This window comes from Lutra lutra, chromosome 2, assembly GCF_902655055.1.
Source record: "Lutra lutra chromosome 2, mLutLut1.2, whole genome shotgun sequence".
Lineage (NCBI taxonomy): Eukaryota > Metazoa > Chordata > Mammalia > Carnivora > Mustelidae > Lutra > Lutra lutra.
Window position 1 is genome coordinate 36,574,060 of NC_062279.1, and position 21,037 is coordinate 36,595,096.

At 35.6% G+C, this 21,037-nt stretch overlaps 1 protein-coding gene across 1 annotated transcript in view; it reads left to right on the forward strand.

The window, feature by feature from the left end:
- Window positions 1–21,037, forward strand: part of ADAM32 (ADAM metallopeptidase domain 32) — a 184,102-nt gene that overhangs the window by 115,782 nt on the left and 47,283 nt on the right. Inside the window, 1 exon segment of the mRNA XM_047717148.1 lies at window positions 20,443–20,548. Within this exon segment, the coding sequence (XP_047573104.1) occupies window positions 20,443–20,548 (106 nt within the window).

Genomic DNA, 21,037 nt, shown 5'->3' on the forward strand with positions numbered 1-21,037 from the left:
TTTATCATGAAAGCATGTTGTATTTTGTCAAATGCTTTTTCTGTTTTTATTGAGAGAATCTTATGATCTTTTATCTTTCATTCTATTTAAGTGGTATATCACAGTTAGTGATTTACATATATTGAACTATCCTTGCATTCCAGAGATAAATACCATTTGATAATGGTGTTTTATTCTTTTAATGCTCGTTGAATTTAGTTTAGCAATATTTTGTTGAGAATTTTTACATCTGTATTCGTTAGAGATGTTGGTCTTTAGTTTTCTCTTCTTATAGTATTCTCATTTGACTTTGGTATCAAGATAAAGCTGGCCTTATAGGATGAATTTGGAAATGATCTCTTCAGTTTTTTGGAGGAGTTTGAGAATGATTAACATTAATTATTCTTTAAGTGTTTGGTATAATTCACCAGGGAGACTATCTGGTTTGCCTCTTCTGTGTTGGGAAATTTACGATTACTGATTTTATCTCATTACTCAAAATTGGTCTGTTCTAATTTTCTAGTTTTTCATGATTAGTATTAGTTGGTTATGTTTCTAGGAATTTATCTAATTTTTCTAGGTTCTCCTAATTTGTCAACATATAATTGTTCATAATAGTTGCTTATGACCCTTTGCGTGTTTATGTTATCAGTTATAATGTCTCTTCCTTAATTTGTGGTTATTTATTTGAATCTTCTTTTCTTTTTATTTTTTTGAATCTTCTTTTTTTCTTAGTCTAGTTGGATATTTGTCAAATTTGTATGTCTTTTCAAGAAACCAGCTCTTATTTTGTTAATCTTTTTATTGTTTTTCTCATCCCTATTTAATTCATTTCTGGTCTGCTCTTTGTTATTTTTTTTCCATCTGCTAATCTGGTGGCTTTTTTGTTCTTTTTCTTTGAGGTATAGAGTTGGGTTGTTTATTTTACACCTCTTTTCTTATATGGAGGTGTTTATTGCTATAAACTTCCCTCTTAGAACTGCTTTGCAGAATCCCATAGATTTTGATATGTTGTCCTTCCATTTTCATTAATTTCAGTATAGTTTTTGATTTATGTTTGATTTCCTCTTTGACCCACTGGTTGTTTCAGAGCATGTTCTCTAATTTCCACATATTGGTGAGTTTTCCAGATTTCCTTCAATTATTAATTTTCAGTTCCATATTGTTGTTGTTGTAAACATTACTTTGTATGATTTCCATCTTAAGTTTACTAAGACTTGTTTTATGGCTTATCATATGATCTGTCCTAGAGAGTGTTCCATGCACACTTGAGAAGAATGTGTGTTCTGCTGCTGCTAAATGGAATATTCTGTATGTGTCTGTTATATCCATTTGGTCCAAAGTCTGGTCCTAGTCCAGCTTTTCCTTGTTGATTTTCTGTCTGAATATCTATCCTTTGTAGGAAGTGGAATATTTAAGTCCCCTAGTATTATTGTATTGTTGTCTATTTCCTCCTTCAGTTTTATTAGTACTTAATGATATTTAAGTACACCAGTGTAGAGTGGATATATATTTATAATTGTCATATATTCTTGATGAATTGACTGCCTTATTATATAATGATCTTTTTTACCCCTCTTGTTGCCATTTTGACCTATAGTCCATTTTGTCTGATATATAGCTATCCCTGCTTGCTAGTTTTCCACTTGCATGGAAAATCTTTTTCCATTCCTTTACATTTGCTTATGTGTGTCCTTATAGCTGAAGTGATTCTCTTGTGGGCAGCATATACTTGGGTCTTATTTTTCTGCCTATTCAGGAAGCAAATTTGTTCTTTGATTAGGAAATTCATTTCCTTTGCATTTAGAGTGATTATGGATAGGCAAGGACCTACTAATTCCAACTTTTTAATTGTTATTTTCCTATTTCTCTTTCTGCCTTCCTTTTTGAATTTGTGATTTTTCATAGTAGTATGCTTTGATTCCCTTCTCTTTATTATTTGTGAATCTACTGCAGGTTTTTGTTTATGGTTACTGTAAAACTTACATAAAATATATGTATCACAGCTTATTTTTTATGCCAAAATAGTAATGTTTGATCAATTTCAAAACCCTTCCCAAGTCTCCCCTCCTGTTATGTTTTGATGTCAAAATAACATCTTTTGTAGTGTGTATCCACTAAGAAATTACTGTAGCTATTGCTATTTTAATACTTTTCTCCTTTAACTTTTATACTAGAGTTAACACATAACTGTGTTACAGTTTGAATATTATGAATTTTACTATGTCCTTGCCTTTGCAGATGTGTTGTATACTTTCATTTGTGTTCATGTTACTGATTAGGTTTTCTCATTTCAGCGTGATTATCTCCTTTTGGCATTTTTTCTAAGGCAGATTTAGTGTTGATCAATTCCCTTAGCTTTTGTTTACTAGCAAAAGTCTTTATCTCACCTTAATTTCTGAAGGACAAATTTGCTGGGTAAAGTATTTTTGGTTACCAGTTTCTTTCTTTCAGAACTTTGATTATATCATCCTATTGTCTCCTGACTTGCAAGATCTCTGCTAAGAAATCTACTGACAGCTTTCTGGGGTAGGAGGGATTCTCTTTTATGAGAGACAATATTTTTCTTTTAACCACTTCTCTTCTTGTTGATTTTAGATAGTTTTATTACAATGTCTCATTATTATTATGTGTCGTGGAGAAGACCATTTTGGATTGAATTTTTGAGGTGATCTGTTAACTTCATAAACTTATATGTTCAGTTCTCTCCCCAGGTTTGAGATGTTCTCAGTCATTATATAAGTAAGACTTCTACTCCTTTCTCCCTCTCTTTTCTTTCTGGGACTCCAATGATGCATACATTATTTCTCTCAAGGGTGTCCTATACATCACATAGGCTTTCTTTATAACCTTGCATTCTTTTTCCATTAGTTTCTCTAATTGGATAATTTCAATTGATCTGTCTTCTAGCTTACTGATTCTGCTTGCTTGATCAGTTATACTGTTGAACTATTCTACTGAATTCTTCAGTTTAGTTATTGGATTATTTAGTTCCACAATTTGTGTTTGGTTCTTTTTATATTTTCTATTTGTTGAACCTCTCATTTTGTTCTTGTATTGTTTTTTGATTTTATTACACTGTTTATCTGTATTACATTATCTTGTAGCTCTCTCAGCATTTTTAGAACAATTATTTTGAATTATTTATCAGACAATTCCTGGATCTCCATTTGTGTGAAGCTATTTGCTGGAGGTTTACTGTATCCTTTTGGTGACATCATGTTTCTATGCTTCTTCATGATCCCTATAGCTGTGTGTAGTTATCTACTTATTTGAAGAAGCAGTCACCTCTTCCAGACTTTATGGATTGACTTTGGTAAAGGAAGACTTTCATCTATGGGAGGGGGCATTCTGGAGTAAGTGGTGATCTGGGGTCTAGTGGTGCAGTGTACCCTGTTTGGGCATGTGTTGATGGCACTTGGTCCATGGGGTGTAATGTCTCCTTGGCTTAGGCCACTAGGGTTCATGGCATGGACGTCTTGTGGTCAGACAGTCCTCAGTGGCTGCTGGGGCTATTAGAATCCTCAGGAACATCTCCAGGTTCAGTGCCTAGAGACTAGGGACAGACAGTGTTAGTGGCTGGAGGTGACTGAGTGCACACACTTGGCTATAAAGGCCTATTCCAGGTGCCTGTGTAGGGGTAAGGGCTGGTTGGATACACACTTACAGTGATAGAGGCCAGAGCAAGCAGCAAAAGCCAAGTCCAATTATGGGCTCACTAGCAGCTGTCATGTCACTGGTTTTTGGCATACACTACCATAGCTGCACCTTCATGCCCAGGCATACACACTGTATTAGGTGTTGACGATAGCGTTTGGGCCACTTGTCTGTGGATACAGAGTGGAAGGGCTAGCTCCAGGTGTGCCCTGAGGCTAATCCATTTAGCTAGTCTATGCCCTTTGATTGGGGAATTTAATCCATTTAGTTTTTTTTTTTTAATTTTTAAAATTTACTTGATAGAGATCACAAGTAGACAGAGAGGCAGGCAGAGAGAGAGAGAGGAGGAAGCAGGCTCCCTGCTGAGCAGAGAGCCTGATGCAGGGCTTGATCCCAGCACCCCAAGATCATGACCTGAGCTGAAGGCAGAGGCTTTAACCCACTGAGCCACCCAGGTGCCCCTAATCCATTTAGTTTTAAATTCATTTTTAGTAGGTGAAGATTAACGATTGTCATTTGTTTATTGTTTTCTGTCTGTTTTGCAGTTTTATTGTCTGTCATTGTTGTCCATTCCAATTTGATGATTTTTTTTGGTAGTAACTTTGATTCTTTTCTATCTTTTGTGTATCTATTATAGATTTTTTTCTTTATACAGCTCGAGGCTTGTATAAAGTAACTTGTAGTTGTAACCTTCTAAGTTGATAAGCTTAACTTCAATTGTGTACATAAAAAATTTATACTTTTTTTTTTTAAAGATTTTATTTATTTATTTGACAGAGAGAGAGATCACAAGTAGGCAGAGAGGCAGGCAGAGAGAAAGGGAGATGCAGGCTCCCCGCTGAGCAGAGAACCCGATTCGGTACTTGATTCCAGGATCCTGAGATCATGACCTGAGCCAAAAGCAGAGGCTTAACCCACTGAGCCACCCAAGCACCCTAAAAAATCTATACTTTTACTTCCCCTCCACATACTTTGTGCTATTTTAGTCAGAATTGCTTCTGTTTATATTGTGTATTCAAAATATAAACAGATTTCTATATTTTAACTGTTATATTAGGTTAAAAGTAATTTATATATCATCATCACAGCTTTATATCCTTGACCATTGAGATTTACATTTTCTTATGCTTTTTCATTGCTGTGTAGTGTGTTTTCATTTTAATTTGAGGAACTTCCTTTAGCATTTCTTGAAGGCAGATCTAGTTGTGATAAACTTCACTTTGTGTTTGTCTGCGAAAGACTATCTTTATTTTTTTAAAAGGCAGTTTTTCTAAATACAGTACTTCTTGGTTGGCAGATTTTTTTGAACTTCAATTATATCATCCACTCCATCCTAGCCTACAAGGTTTCTGCTAAAGAAATCCACTCATAGTTTTGTGGGGGTTCCATTGTATATGAGTAGCCACTTTTCCCTGCCTTCTTTCAAATTCTCTTTTTCCTTGACTTCTGATAATTTGTTTATAATGTGAATCTGTTTAGTGTTGTCTTCGTTGATCCTATTTTGGATCCTTTGACTTTTGTGAACCTAGATATCCATTTGTCTTCTATGATTTGGGAATTTTTCAGCTCCTTTTCCTTAAATAAGCTTTCTTCCTCATTCTTTTTCTTTTAATGTGACTGCAGTAATGCATATATTGATTCATATGTTGGTGTCTCATAATCCTGTAGGACTTCATTCTTTTCTTTTTTTTTCCCCCTGTGCCTGAACATGTCTTCCAATTTGCATATTGTTTCTTTTCTTTGCTTGATTCTGCTGTTGAAGTTCTCTATTGCATTTTTGTCTTTTATTTTTATTTTTTATTTTAATTCCATTATAGTTAACATACAGTGTTATGTTAGTTTCAGGTATACAGTGTAGTGATTCAGCAATTCCATACATCACCCAGTGCTCACCATGAGAAATGCACTAGTTAATCCCTATCACCTATTTCATTCACTCCCCCACTCACCACCCCTCTAGTAAATATCTAGTTTGTCCTCTATAATTGACTGTTTCTTGATTTGCCTCTGTACTGTTTCCCTTTGCTCAATTGTTTTGTTTCTTAAATTCTACATATGAGTGAAATTATATGTCTTTTTCTGACTGACTTATAGCATTATAATAACTTGCTCTATCCATGCTATGCAAATGGCAAGATTCATTCTTTTTTAATGGCTGAATAATATTCCACTACACACACACACACACACACACCCCACTACTTCTTTATCTATTCATTAATTGATGGACCCTTAGGCTGCTTCCATATCTTGGCTATTGTAAATAATGCTGATATAAACCTAAGGGTGCATGTATCCTTTTGAATTAATGTTTTTGTATTCTTTGGTAAATACCCAGTAGTGTGATTGCTGGATTCTAAGGATCCTAAGAGATTCAGGAATCTCTATACTGTTTTCCAGAGTGTTTGCTCCAGCTTACACTCTTACCATCCGTTCATGAGAGTTCCTTTATTTCCATATCCTCACCAATACCCACTGATTCTTGTGTTGTTGATTTTAGTCTTTCTGGCAGGTGTAGGGTGATATCTCATTGTAGTTTTGATTTGAATTTCCCTGATGATGAGTGATGTTGAGCATCTTTTCATGTGTCTGTTTGCCATCTGCATGTCTTTTTTGGAGAAATGTCTGTTTATGTCTTCTGCCCATTTTAAAAATTGGATTATTTGTTTTTTTTGGGTGTTGAGTTGGATAAGTTCTTTATATATTTTGGATACTAACCCTTTATCAGACATGTCATTTGCAAATATCTTCTCCCATTCATTCAGTTGCCTTTTAGTTTTGTTGGTTATTTCCTTCATTATACAGATTTTTATTTTGATGTAGTCCCAGTAGTTTTTTTTTCCCCTTTATTTCTCTTACCTCAGGTGACATCCCTAGAAAAAAGTCACTTCTAAAATTTTTTCTTAATACAAGCATTTATAGCATAAATTTCACTCTAACATCTGTTTTTGCTCCATCCCATATGTTTTAAAATATTGTGTTTTCTTCTCTAGTCTCTTTTGAGACTATTTTGATTTACTGTTTCCTTATTTGGCCTATTACTTGTTCAGTGGTGTGTTGTTTAATATTTATATATTCAATATTTAGTATTTACATTGTAGATTTTTTTTATTATTTTTTAAAGATTTTATTTATTTATTTGACAGACAGAAATCACAAGTAGGCAGAGAGGCAGGCAGAGAGAGAGAGGGAGAAGCAGGCTTCCCGCTGAGCAGAGCGCCCGACGCGGGGCTCGATCCCAGTACCCTGGGATCATGACCTGAAGTGAAGGCAGAGGCTTTAACCCACTGAGCCACCCAGGCACCCCTACATTGTAGATTTTTTGACTGTGTTTTAGTTTTGCTTTTTTTTTTGTAGATTTTTTGACTGTGTTTTAGTTTTGCTTTTTTAGTTTTGTACTATTGTGGTTGGGAAATATACTTAATATGATTTCAGTCATCTTAATTTTAAATACTTATCATTTCTTTAAAAAAATATTTTATTTATTCATTTGAGAGAGAGAGAACAAATGAGAGAGAGCACCAACAGGGTGAGGGGCAGAGGGAGAAGCAGACTTCCTGCAAAGCAGGGAGCCAGATGTAGGACTTGATCTCAGAACTCTGGGATCATGACCTGAGCCTAAGGCAGAGGCTTAACTGACTGAGCCACCTGGGTGCCCATTGTTATGTCTCTTTTTACATGGTGACATGACCAGGGAATTCTTCTGTATGTACTTGAAGAAAATCTGTATTCTGTTTTTTTTTGGATGAATGCTTTATATATATATACTTCACGTATTCTGAAGTATGCTTCAAGCAAAAAATGTTCTTGTAGGAAAAAAATAACAGGGTTCTTTTGTAAATTAACATATAATGTATTATTTTTTCACGGGTACAGGTCTGAGATTCATTAGTCTTATACAATTCACAGCACTCACTATTGCACATACCCTCCCTAGAGTCCCATTACCCAGCCACCCCATCCCTCCCACTACCCCCTCCAGCCACCCTCAGTTTGTTTCCTGAGATTAAGAGTCCCTTATGATTTGTCTCCCTCCCTGGGGCTCTTATTTAAAATAAAGCATATCAGAGGGGAGATAGGTGGCGGATGGGTGAAATAGGTGAAGGGGATTAAGAATACACTTATGATGAACACTGAGTAATTATGTGTAGAATTGTTGAATCAGTAAATTGTACATCTGAAACTAATATAACACTAAGTTTACTATACTGGAATGAAAATTTAAAAAACTTAATAAAAAATAAAAAAATACATGGAAACAAATGAAAATGAAACACAATAGTCCAAAACCTTTGGGATCCAGCAAAAGCAGTTCTAAGAGAAGAAGCAAGAAAAATCTCAAACAATTTAATCTTACACTTACCAGAACTAGAAAAAGAACAACCTAAAGCACCTGGATGACTCAGTCAGTTAAGCATCTGATTTCAGCTCAGGTCTTGACCTCAGGGCCCTGGGATCCTCACACAGTGAGGAGTGAGGAGTATGTTTATCTTCTGATAACTCCCGGCAGATTCATGACTGTGCACTTCCAATCCTTGCAAAAAGCAGTGCTTATCTGCTTGTAGAGATCCAGGTATATATTCTTAGATCCAGACTGATTTCGTGGGTGTTCAGAATGGTTTGGTAGATATCCAACTAAATTCAGGGAATTGGTTGAAATGGGGTCCCCTACTCGTCCACCATCTCGCCTAAAAAAAGAAATATTTTTCTTTCAGTTATTTTTTAAAAATATGTGCCTACTCTAAGGTCATGCACATTATTTTTCTATGCTTCTCTAAAATGTTTGATTTAACTTTTCTTTTAAATCAAATTAATTTTGTATAGAGCATGAGATAAGGATTGAGATTAGTCTTTCCTCAATAGCTTTGCAATTGTTCTATCATCATTTTTAATAAAGACTTTTTCATTCAATTGATTTGATATCTTTGTTAAAAAAATCAATTGAGAATGTAAGAGAGTTCCATTTCTGGATTCTCTTCTGCTTCAAAGATCTATCTATCCTTACGTTGTTGATTACCATAACTTATGGTAAGATTTAAAACCAGGTAATGTAAATTATTCAACTTTGTTTATTATTTTCAATATTGCTTTGGATTTTCTGAATCCTTTCCATCTCCATTTAAACTTTAATATTGGCTTGCCAATTTCTAAAAAAGAAATGCCATTTAGGATTTTAATTAAGGTTGTATTAAATTTATAGATGAATTCTGGATTATTGACAACAATATAGTGTCTTGCAGACTATGAATATGTTCTTAAAAAATGTTTTTTAGTTTAGTGAACATTTTTTAAAAATCTTTATATTATTCCTAACGATGTTTTGGGTTTTGGTGCTGTTGTAAAATAGTATTGCTTTCATGAAACTTGGTTTTCCAGTTGTTTGTTGCTACTAAGTAGAAATATAATTGATTTTTGTATCTTAATCTTTTATCTGTGATCTGATGTAGTGAAATAAACAAAATGACTCCGAATAGGTATAGAGAAGTCTTACTCTAACTAGTCACCAGAGAACATGGAACTGTACAGAATTGTAGGTACAGAATTGTTAAATGACAAAAATATTATATAATAAGAATTCAGAGCACTTGCTCAGAATGAATCATTGTAAAAACAAATTTTGCAACACATTATGTATATGTGCCTGAACCAAGCAAGTATTCAGGGATTTCAGAGTTATTCTGTCCTACACAAATGCTGATAAAGATGACCAAAGGTGATATGAAATTTACTGCTAGAAGCAAAATGGTTATTACTTTTTTTTTTAAACTAAAAATTTGCCTTTCACAGAGATCATTGGAATTTGTTAACAGTCTGCAGTACTTAGATTACTAGTTCTTCTAGTGGTTTTTGTTGACCTTGCATTTTACAACACACACACACAAACACACACTCATATCTTTTGAGAATAAAGAATGTCTTATTTTTTATTTTTCAGCATGTATGCCGTATACTTCTTTTTCTTTCCTCATTCTACTGTACAGGGTTAATGTTGAATAAAGTAGTAAGGAATAGTAAAACATCCACGTGTTTTAGTGATTTGGGGTGGAAAGCATTAAGTATTATACTTAGTTAATAAGTATAATGTTACTTGTATGATGTTAGCCATGGGTTTTTCCTGAATGTGCTTTATATGGTTGAGGTAATTCCCTTCTCTTTCAGTTTTTCCATAAATGGTTGTTCAATATTTTCAAACATTTCCCCCATATTTATTGAGATGAGTATATTTTTCTAATAGTCTGTTAATATGGCAGATTATATTCATTGATTTTACAGGGGGTAAAGAAAACCCCTACATTTCTAGAATAAAACCCATTATTTATTAGGTATTATTGTTTTCTATATTCTTGGATTTGATTTATTAATATTTTGCTAAAGATTTTTGTCTGTGTTGATGAGGTATATTATCTTTTTTGTAGATGTTTTTGTCAGACTTCAGTATGAGAATTATGTTATTAGACTCATAAAATGAGTAAAAAAATTCCCTTCTATTTTTTTGCTTTTTGTTTTTAAAGATTTTATTTACTTATTTATTTGAGAGAAGGAGAGAGTGCACAAGCAGTAGGGAGTTGCAAAGTGGGAGGGAGAGGGACAAGATTCTCTGCTGAGCATGGAGCCCATGCAGGGCTCCACTGCAGAACCCTGAGATCATGACCTGAGCTGAAATCAGCAGTTGGACACTTAACCAACTGAGCCACCAAGGTGGCCCGTTCCATTCTATTTTCTGAGAACATTATCTTTTCACTAAGTATTTGATAAAATGTCCTTCACTGTTTCCCCCCTCAACAACAACAATTGGCATTCATCTGTGAACCTTTGTGGGAGAGTGTTTGTGGAAGCTATGGGACCTACCACCATATGCCAAGAGACTTGGAAGGAGCCTCACCCACCTGTGCATTGGATAATAAGCATATAGGGACCAGCTATGGATGCTGCCGTGGACCCTGCAGTGGCTTGTGAACTTGTTTGATGCCTCAGGGCCATAGTCTAGCAGTGTTTGGAAAATACTATCTTAGACAATCACCCTGATGAGAGAGATTTATGGAAGTCTAGTTTTCCAGAAGAGAAGTTCTAGCCCATCTCTGGGAAACAACAACAACAACAACAAACTGGATGTAACAACAACAACAACAACAACAACAACAACAAACTGGATGCATTTGGAGAGCTTTAGTGCCAGACATGTAAAAGCAAAAGGGGCAGTCTGTCATCACTCAGACTGGTGTGTTACAGGATTGAGAGAAGTCCTATGTGCTTAATAATTCTGCTACAAAAGGGAGCAAGAAGGTGGAGCATGTCTGAAAAAGCCTCAGAATCCCTAGGAGAGCTGATGGAAGGTATTTCATAAAAACAGTTTATCTTGCTCATTGAACTTAATTCAGAATAATTGTTTTAAGGAAGTTCAGTGAGCCTCAAGAAAACGCAGAGAGACAAATGAAATAACACTGAACAAAATGAGAAGTATTTTGAAGATTTTATTTATATGAGAGAGAGAGAGAGAATGTGAGCAGAGGGAGGGGCAGAGGGAAATAGAGAGAGGGAGTCTCAAGCAGACTGCCTGCTGAACACAGAGCCTGATGTAGGGCTCAACCCTATGACTCTGAGATTATGACCCAAGCTGAAATTGAGAGTCAGATGCTCAACCAACTGAGCCACCCAGGCACCCTCAAAATGAGAAGTGTAACAGAAATCATTGAAGGGAATCAAATGAAATTCCAGAGCTGGAGAATACAGTGAGTGAAATGGGAAATGCAATGGAGAGCATCAACAGCAGAGCTGATCAAACAGAAGAAAAAAAATCTGTGAGTAGAATAATTGGATAATCTGAAATTATCCAATGAGAGAAAAACAAAAAAGTGAAAAAGAATAAAGAAGACCTGTGTGATCCATGGCATACCATCAAAAGAAATAAGTGCCATAAGGAAAAGAGAAGAAGGGGATAGAAAGCTTATTTAAAGAAACAATGGGTAGAAATCATATGACTCATTAGATGCAGAAAAAGCACTTGACAAACTATAGGATATTTTAATGGTGCAAATGTCAACAAATTCCTGGATATTTTGTGTTTCTTGTGTCTTTGCATTTTCTGCATATTTGATAGAGTAGTATTGTCTTCCAGACTTTATGGACTAGTTTTGATAGGGAAATACCTTTACTTGTGGGTGAGTGTGTTGGGGGGCATTCTTTCAGTGGAATGTAGAGATTACAGCTCCAGGGCAGGCCCTGTGGCACAGTCTCTATGCAACTTCTTCAGCTGAGGTCAGTGTCAGCAAAAATTGCAGGAGTCCTTAGATGGCCAGAGCTGTGGCAAAGTTGTTGGGTTCCTCAGTGAGGTGATGGTGGTGGTGATGGTGGCAGTGGCAATGGTGTCTGATGCACAATGCCTCTTTAGTAGTGATAGGGCTGAGGCTGGAGCACTTACAGAGTGAAAGCATGTCAAGGTCTGGGGCCATGGCTAGTCGGAGTGTCAGTGGCTCTGCTGCTTCAGGTACAGGTGTTCCTGGAGGATTCATGGGGGCAGGGACTGGAAAGCATGTGCTCACTGAGCAACAGTGGACCCAGGGTCTATTTGAGTAGCACACAGGGACAGTCGCTCTTATGTCTAAAATGTGGGTACATGTGGAGTAGCTATAGTTCTGGGGTCTGGAAACACATTTCCAAATGTTTGGAAAGATGTGTGGCAGCCTTGATTCTGGGACAGCAGAACATTAGCTTTTTCTGAGTGAGGCATAGTGAGGTCTCCTTATCTGGAGGGTCAGCAGTGGTGATGGCTATTGATTACCTCAGTGGCAAAAACTACCAGTGTCTTTCTGGAGCTCCAGGTAAACACTGGGCTCTCTATTGCGAAAGGTGTGGGATGTCTATGGCTGTCATGGGGATTGTTGAGGTCCCCAGTGGTAAAATCTGCCAGTGTCTTCTGAAGAGCAGGCCACTGGGTACTATAGTGGCATCTGTTGCATGTTACTGATAGCTCCCATGCCTCTTTGTTCTAGTTGTTTCCAGGTGTCTCTATTAATTTGATCTCCCCAATAATTCTTTCTGTTCAGTTATTCTCCTTTTCTTTTTTTTTTTGTTCCCCATATAGCTGTAAGTTCTTACATGGTACTCTTGAGCTCTTCCAGGGCTATTTTCATTTGTAGATAGCTATCTTCTTTTTTTTTTTTTTTTTTTTTTTGGTGAAGGGATAAAGGCTGGCATTCTTACTTTGCCATCTGGCTGACCTCATTCTTCCTCAGTAGAATTTTTTTTTTAAATGGAAGAGAGGTAAATGTATGTCCTTAGCTTACTAGATATTCTTAGTTCATTTCTTTCTTTCTTTCTTTTTTTTAAGATTTTATTTATTTATTTGACAGACAGAGATCACAAGTAGGCAGAGAAGCAGGCAGAGAGAGAGGAGGAAGCAAGCTCCCTGCTGAGCAGAGAGCCCGATGTGGGGCCCAATCCCAGGACTCTGGGATCATGACCTGAGCCGAAGGCAGAGGCTTAACCCACTGAGCCACCAGGTACCCCCTTAGTTCATTTCTTGATAAAATGTATAAGATAATATTAATAAGAGAGATCAAGGCCTCAGAAATACTTTATCATAAATTACTTTCTAAATGTTAGTATTAAGAGGGAGTTAATTCATTTAACTAATGTTTTACCCCAAACTCCTAGACTCAAAACCTGTCAAACATTTTGAGTTCAGATGATGCCCCAAGAAAACTTTGCAAGTGGTACACTGGTTGGTATGACTCATAGAAGGAAGACAGGGACTGTTTTGGTAGTACTTGTGCTATTGACTGCTACTGATAGTACTTGTGATAGTACTTGTGCATTTGTCTGAGATAAAATGAAGTTGTCTTAGAAACAGAAATGGTGCTATGGTAGAATTTATAAAGGTGAGAATAAGATCAATAAGAAGTTTTAGGACTTATATGATGGAAAACATGTATTCAAAGTGGTCATTCAACTGAGTATGTGTGATCTCATGAATGTAATAGATTAGCTTATCTGTAAGATTGCTCATGTTAATAGCTGAGCTCACTTAACTCAGTATTGCAAGCTCCCCAATTTCTGAAATATATTTACATAGGTTTAGCTGGCTACCTGAGCTTCCACTGGTCCTCAAATACTGGCTCAGTTTGGAACTGTTTATGGATCAATCTGATCTTCCTGTTACTAGTAAACTGTGGCATCTGGTATAGTGTATTTTGTATGGGACACTCATTCCTAAAGTGTTTTGGTTTACCACAGTGGCAATTCCCTTTATTGGTTAAAGAATAAATTGTTATTACACAAGTACAGTGATTCAAAAAATTTTTTTCTTTCTCATATAATATTCCAGAGGTAGGTATGTTGTTAAAGACATCTCAACAACTTGGCTCTATGGCATTTTCCAAGAATCTGTCGTCTTTCTTCTTGCTCAGCCATACCTTGTGTCTCTGGTAGAAAATAGTTTCCTGTACAAAATCTTTATACCAGCCTATGGAATCAAGGAAAGAGGAAATGAAACTGTAACTACCTTTTATTTACTGCCATTAACTTGATGTTTTGGGTATATAATGTCTGCTGATTTTCCGATGGCTAGAACCTAGTCATGTAACCACATCTGGTTGCAAGAGAGTCTGAGAAATCCTTTTTTTTAGCTTGGTGTTTGTTGCCCTGCTAATAATAAAAAACTTCTATTACGAAACGAAAAAATAGGAATGGATATTGGGGGCAATTGCCAGTTTCTGTATTATGTTTCCTTTCTCTTTAGCTCAGCATTAGTCATTAGAAGTTATGGTAGCAGGATACTCTTCCTATTAGTGATGTTTTGTCTGGAGTGCCAAAGTTTATATAGAGAAGACAGAGATCAGTATGGATCAAAATGTCATGAACTGTTCTATTGATGATAAGAAGCAAGATTCCACAGTAAACTTCTAGATTCATCTTTTTCTGTAGAGATCTCCATTAGGATTTTCTTAGTACCACTTTCCAGGAACCATCCAATATCCACATGGTTTTGTGGGAAATATCCTATTAGTACAATATGGTCTTATTAATACCTTTATTCATATTTGATTATACTACAGTGGGTACCTAATCAGGCCTGGTCCAATTGCAATACTTTCCAATCTTGATACAGTTAGTCCGTGTTAAGGTGAGCATCTGACTCATGTTAAGGGAGTTGAGGGAGTTCTAAATCTCTTTTCTGGAACTTCTAGACAGTTGAGCCAAGGGAAAGTTCCCTCTAAGGACACCAGACTATCAAATGTAAAGCTCTAGAGTTTTTGGGAGCTATGCTTTTGACCATATGGAGAAAGATGGGCCTAATGGAATAGCAAAAGGAAGCTGGAGGGTAAACGTAAATGAAAACAAGAGAAAGAAAGATAAATTACCTATATTTCTTCTTCCAGTGATAGTGTAATAAGTTATATTCCATTATTCTTCTGTTCATAGTCTCATTTTTTAAATGAATTTTTTGGATTTACTTGAAATGATATTTCTCCATCATTTCCGCTGTGTGTACAATACTGATCTACAGTTTATTGGAGGTAGAAAAGCATTATAGGTCAAGGGGCTTCAGATTCAGTAAGTTTATGCTTACTTATCTTACATGCCTTTTAAGACTGTTTTAGAAGCCATGAGGAAAAGATTTCTACTCTCCCCTCTCATCCATTTGTGGAAAATTTAATTAGTTCTATCTGCAAATTCTTTGAAAAATGTAGGATTTATATTGCTTCTTTCAATAAAAATATTTAGGGGACCACAAAACAGAAAATATAATGAAATTAGTGTGTTTGACATTGGAAACATAATTTAGAAGATATCACTAAGAAGTTTATTTCAAATATCAATCTCTAAAAATCTCTTTTGCCTCAAATAGGATAGGTATAATTCATGTTGGAGGTCTTGGTTTTGGATGTCAAACTCATAAGGAAGAAAGATTATGGGGTATAGTTACCCAAGGTGTTGATTTTTTCATTCACTCAATAAATATTTATCTATTACCTTAATTGGGCATGGCACTACTCTTCTAGCACTAGAAAACCAATGATGGACAAGGCAAAAAAAAAAAAAAAGATTATGGAAGTTATAGTCCAGTGAAGGGTTCAGGCAGTAAACACAAAAAGGAGGACAGTGTTGCTGAATTGTGATGAACCAAGCTGAGTAAAGATTATGGTAAGAAAACTGGATTTTATCCTTGGTGTGAATAGGAAGCCATTTGAGATACTTAAGTCAGAGACCGATACATGATTTTTATTTTTTATTTGTTAAAAATATGACTGATTTCCATAACCCCACCCCCTCTCATATGCAGAATGTACTACAGTGGAGAAGGGAGGTAGGGAGTCAATTAGGAGGCTTTTACAGAATATTAGAAGAGAAATTGATGATCACTCAGGCTAGACTTGGGGCCATTGAGTAGGTGAGACGTGATCATACTCTGGCTGTATTTAGCAAATAGTGTCAATAAGACTTAGATTTGGTGGTAGAAGCAGGTAGTGAGGAGAAGAAAGAAAATCAAGGATGATTTCTGCTTTGGCCTGAACATCTGGTTGACTAATGGTCCTAAAAACTGAAATGAGGAAATCTAGGGCTAAATCAGAATTTGATTTTAAGATATGTTAAACTGTGGATGCCTGTTAGTCACAAGATGAAGTTGAGTCAGATATCAGATTATGAAAGCTAAAATTTTAGCTAACATTTCAGTGGCTCTGTTTATTCTAGTTGAGATAGGTAGCCATCCAACTGGAAACATAAGCTAGTAGTCTCTAACAGTTGTCAAGTAGTATAACCTCAAACTTCCTAATGCCCAATGATATTTATGAGGATTGCCTAAATTATTTGCAATAATTATCCCAAATTCACATTTACTGCCCTAGTACCAGCCATGCACAAGTATCTATGCCAGTGAATTCACTATTTAATTGTACTTCATGGCATTTGGTAATAGAATACAGGGAACCTAAATACACTATTTGGACTATGGAAGGACAGATTCTCTTAGTAGATTTGGTCAGTATACTGAATACAAGGGAACATTTTGACATGCGACTTCACATTTGCAAAGTGTTGCCCTGTTGGTGTTTCCATCTCACCCTAGAAAACCCACACTGATCTTAGAGAAAGTTCCTAACACTAATAAAAGAGGGTATTTAAGAGAGAAATTAATAATAAAGTTCATTGATAACTTTAGATGCAATAGATGGACTAATAAAAAAATAGGCTAGACGAAGAACACCCACTTTCAACAGAATTCATCTGACTACAGATCTTTCTCAAATTATGATGGGGTTATATCTTGATAAACCAAGGATTTAATACACTTAACCTACTCAATATCATAGTTTAGCCTGCCTTCTCTTGGAGGTCCTCAGAAAGAACATTTCATGAGCCTATAATAGGGAAAAGTCACCTAACACAAAGCCCATTTTGTAATAAAGTGTTGAATATCTCATATAGTTTTTGAATACTATAAAAATAGAATTCTTATATGTGTACAGAATGGTTATAATTGTATTGGTTGTTTACACTTAGAATTGTGTGGGTGACTAGGAATTGTGACTTGCTGCTGCTGCCCAGCATCACAAGTGAGTATCCTACCACTTAGCCCAGGAAAAGATTAATGAGCAAAGGGGGAAAAAGAGAAAGAAGCAAACCAAGAAATGGATCCTTACCTATAGAGGACAAAATGATGGTTACCAGAAGGGAGGTGGGTGGAAATATGAGTTAAATAGGTGTTGGGGATTAAGGAGTGCACTTGTGATGAGCACTAGGTGTTGTATGGAAGTTTTAAATCACTATATTGTACACCTGAAGCTAATATTACACTGTATGTTAACTAAATGAAATTTAAATAAAAACTTTAAAAAAGAATTCTGCCTAGCACAGTTACCTTCCCTAAAATTAAACTTGCTAATAAACACAGCTACCTCATCTATAAAAATAAACAATATCTACTTCAATGGATTGTTACGAGAATTAAGATGATGTTTATTTAGCCACTGTGAATTCCCATCTAATCCTTCTCTGTTTTCTTTTATGATCAAGGGGTTTGGGTTTCTCTTGTTTACCTGCTTTCATTAATTACATCCCCCCCCCATTCTTTTTCTTTCTTTACCATTTCCTAATTCTCTTTTCACCATTTTAGAACATTGGTCCATCAAAGGTGACTGTGTAGATACATTAGGAAACATGATGTTATTTCTAAGTATTCACAATGTTTAATTGGTTCACTTGTAAATGGAGATACCAGGTTAGGAAGGCCAATTCAGGACTTGTTAAACACCAAGATATTGTTCAAGAAAAATCAGAAATTGGATAATTCAGTCCCATTTGGAGAGACGATATAAGAATTGTATTTAATCACAGACTACAGACAGTCCCCAACTTACAATGGTTCAACTTAACAATTTTTCAGATTTATGATGGTGCAAAAGCAATTTATTCATTTAGTAGAAACTGTATTTCAGAACTTGAATCCTTTTTTTTTTTTTTAAGATTTATTTGACAGAGAGACAGAGAGAGGAAACACAAGCAGGGGGAGTTGGGGAGGGAGAAGCAGGCTCCCCGCAGGGTAGGGAGCCTGTTAAGGAGCTTAATCCCAGAACTTGAGCTGAAGGTAGATACTGAACTATTGAGCCACAGAGGTGTCCCAAGATCTCATTCTTTTTTTGTGGCTGAGAAATATTCCATTGTGTATGTACACCTCATTTTCTTTATTCATTCATCAGTCAGTGGACATTTGAGCTCTTTCCATAATTTAGCTATTATAAACATCGGGGTGCATATGTCCCTTTGAATCGGTATTTTTGTAGCTTTTGGGTAGATACCTAGTAGTGTAATTGCTGGATCTTAGAATTGTTCTATTTTAACCTTTTAAGGAACCTCCATACTGTTTTCCAGAATGGCTGTACCAATTTACATTACCACCAAAAGAGCAAGAGGGTTCCCCTTTCTCTACATTCTTGTCAACATTTGCTATTTTCTGTGTTATTAATTTTAGCTATTCTTACAGGTGAGAGGTGATACTCTATGTTAGTTTTGATTTGTATTTCGCTGATGATGGGTGATATTGAACATCTTTTCATGTGTCCATTGACCATCTGTATGTCTTTGGAAAAATGGCTCTTCATGTCTTCTGCCCATTTTAATTGGATTATTTTGGGTGTTGAGTGTGTTAAGTTCTTTATCTGTTTTGGATACTACCCCTTTATCATATATGCCATTTGCAAATATCTTCTCCCATTCCATAGATTGTCTTTTAGTTTTATTGATTGTTTCCTTCACTGTGCAGAAGCTTTTTATTTTGATGTAGCCACAATAGTTTATTTTTGCCTTTGTTTCCCTTCCTTGAGGGGATATATCTAGAATGAAATTGCTACAGTTGATGTCAAAGAGGTTACTGACTGTATTATCCCCCCCTAGAATTTTCATGGTTCATGTCTCACCTTTAGATCTTTCATCCGTTTTGAATTTATTTTTGTGTAGGGTATAAGAAAGTGATCTAGTTTCATTCTTTCCATGTTACTATCCAGTTTTCCTAGCATCATTTATTAAGAGACTGTCTTTTTCCTATGGATATTCTTTCTTGGTTTGTCAAAGATTAATTGACCATATAGATGGGGGTTCATTTCTGGGTGTTCTATTCTGTTCCATTGATCTATGTATCTGTTTTTGTGCCAGTACCATACTATTCTGATCACTACAACTTTATAATATGACTTGAAGTTCAGAATTGTGATGCCTCCTGCTTTGCTTTTTCTTTTTCAAGACTGCTTTGGCTATTTGAGGTCTTTTGTAGTCCCATGCAAATTCAGGATTCTCCTAGTGTACAGGCCTTGGATAATCCCCTCCCATTGAGTTGGGGCAGAACCAGTGAATATGTGATGGAATATCATTCCTGTGATTATAGTATATAGTAAAGATAAAGGAATTTTCAAGATGAAATTAAGGTCCATAATTAGCTTTGAGTTAATCAAAAGGGAGATCATTCTGAGTGTGCATGACCTAATCATGTGAGCCCTTTAAAGGATGGGAGATGTCAAAGAGATTCTCTTGCTGGCTTGGAAGAAATAAACTGCCATGTGTGAGAGGGCAGTGTGATTAGGATGTGCAGGGAGTTCCTAGAAGCCAAGAGCAATCTCTGGCAGATAGTAAGAAAAGGAAGGTAAGGTTATTTAAAAAACTTGAATTCTACTAACAACCAGTGAACTCAGAAGAGGACTTCAGCCTCTGATGAGACTGCAGCCTCAGCCAATAATTTTATTTAGCCTTATGATACTCTTGAGCAAAAAGAGAACTCACGTGTTTGATATTATAAATGGATGTTGTTTTAAGTTCCCAAGATTTTGATAATTGTTTACACAGTGATAAAAACCAAATATAGTAATGAAGTAAAAAATTGTTAATTATTTGGCAGTTTTGTTCCCTTCATTTTAGACTTCCTGAAGATACAGTTAGATTTATTTAGTGAGATTTTATTATAGACCTGGCTTTTTATGAGTTCCTATTCATAACATAGGAAAGCAAGTATAGTTCTTGTATTAACTCTCTATAGCCTTGTTTCAGAGACCACTCTCATGGCTTATGCTTCTATAATTGTCGTTACCCTTCATGATATCTTTTGTGATGGAAATGACTGAAAATGAAACTAAAGGAGTTATAACCATGAGCACTGCTTATCACTTTAATTCTCTTTCCTTATAATCTCACTAGGAAAACTTCTGAGAAGTTTCTGAGTACAGAAGGCAAAGCAAACATATAATATATGAGGGAATGGACTAAGATAAAAAAAAAAGAAGGGAGTTTTTAACCCAAATATATTTCTAATGTTGGCAGGTTCAGAAAATGCACCATTTGCCTGCTATGAAGAAATACACTCTCAAGCTGATAGGTTTGGGAACTGTGGTAGAAAAAGAGGTGAATATCAATTCTGTGAATTGAGGTATGCTATGACAATACTAAAGATACTTTTCTTATGTTCTATAAGATTCTATTTTCAGTTTTTTCTATATATGTCATTCATTCCAGTGGTTTCAAGTATCACACATATGTATGGGAGTGAATCTTAAATCAGATTCTGTAGCCCTGACATCTTTCTTATGCTACAGGTTTAAATTTCTGTCTAATTTTTATACATTTGTATGTGGGTGATCATTAGGCTTCTAAATTCAATCCAAGATTGAACATAATAATATCCATTATGACCTTCCTATTTGAATCTTCTCATTTTTCCTTATAAAAATATTATCTCCATTCACTTCATTGCATGCTCAAGCTGAAGACTGCTTGGTATCTATAAAATGAAATTAAATTTCTTCTGCATCTGAAGACCAAATTCTTTGATATTTTGGTCATGAATTTATTTTAACAAACATTTATTAAAAATCTATACGCTAGTCGCTGGGCTAGCTATTTGTTAGCAAAACATACA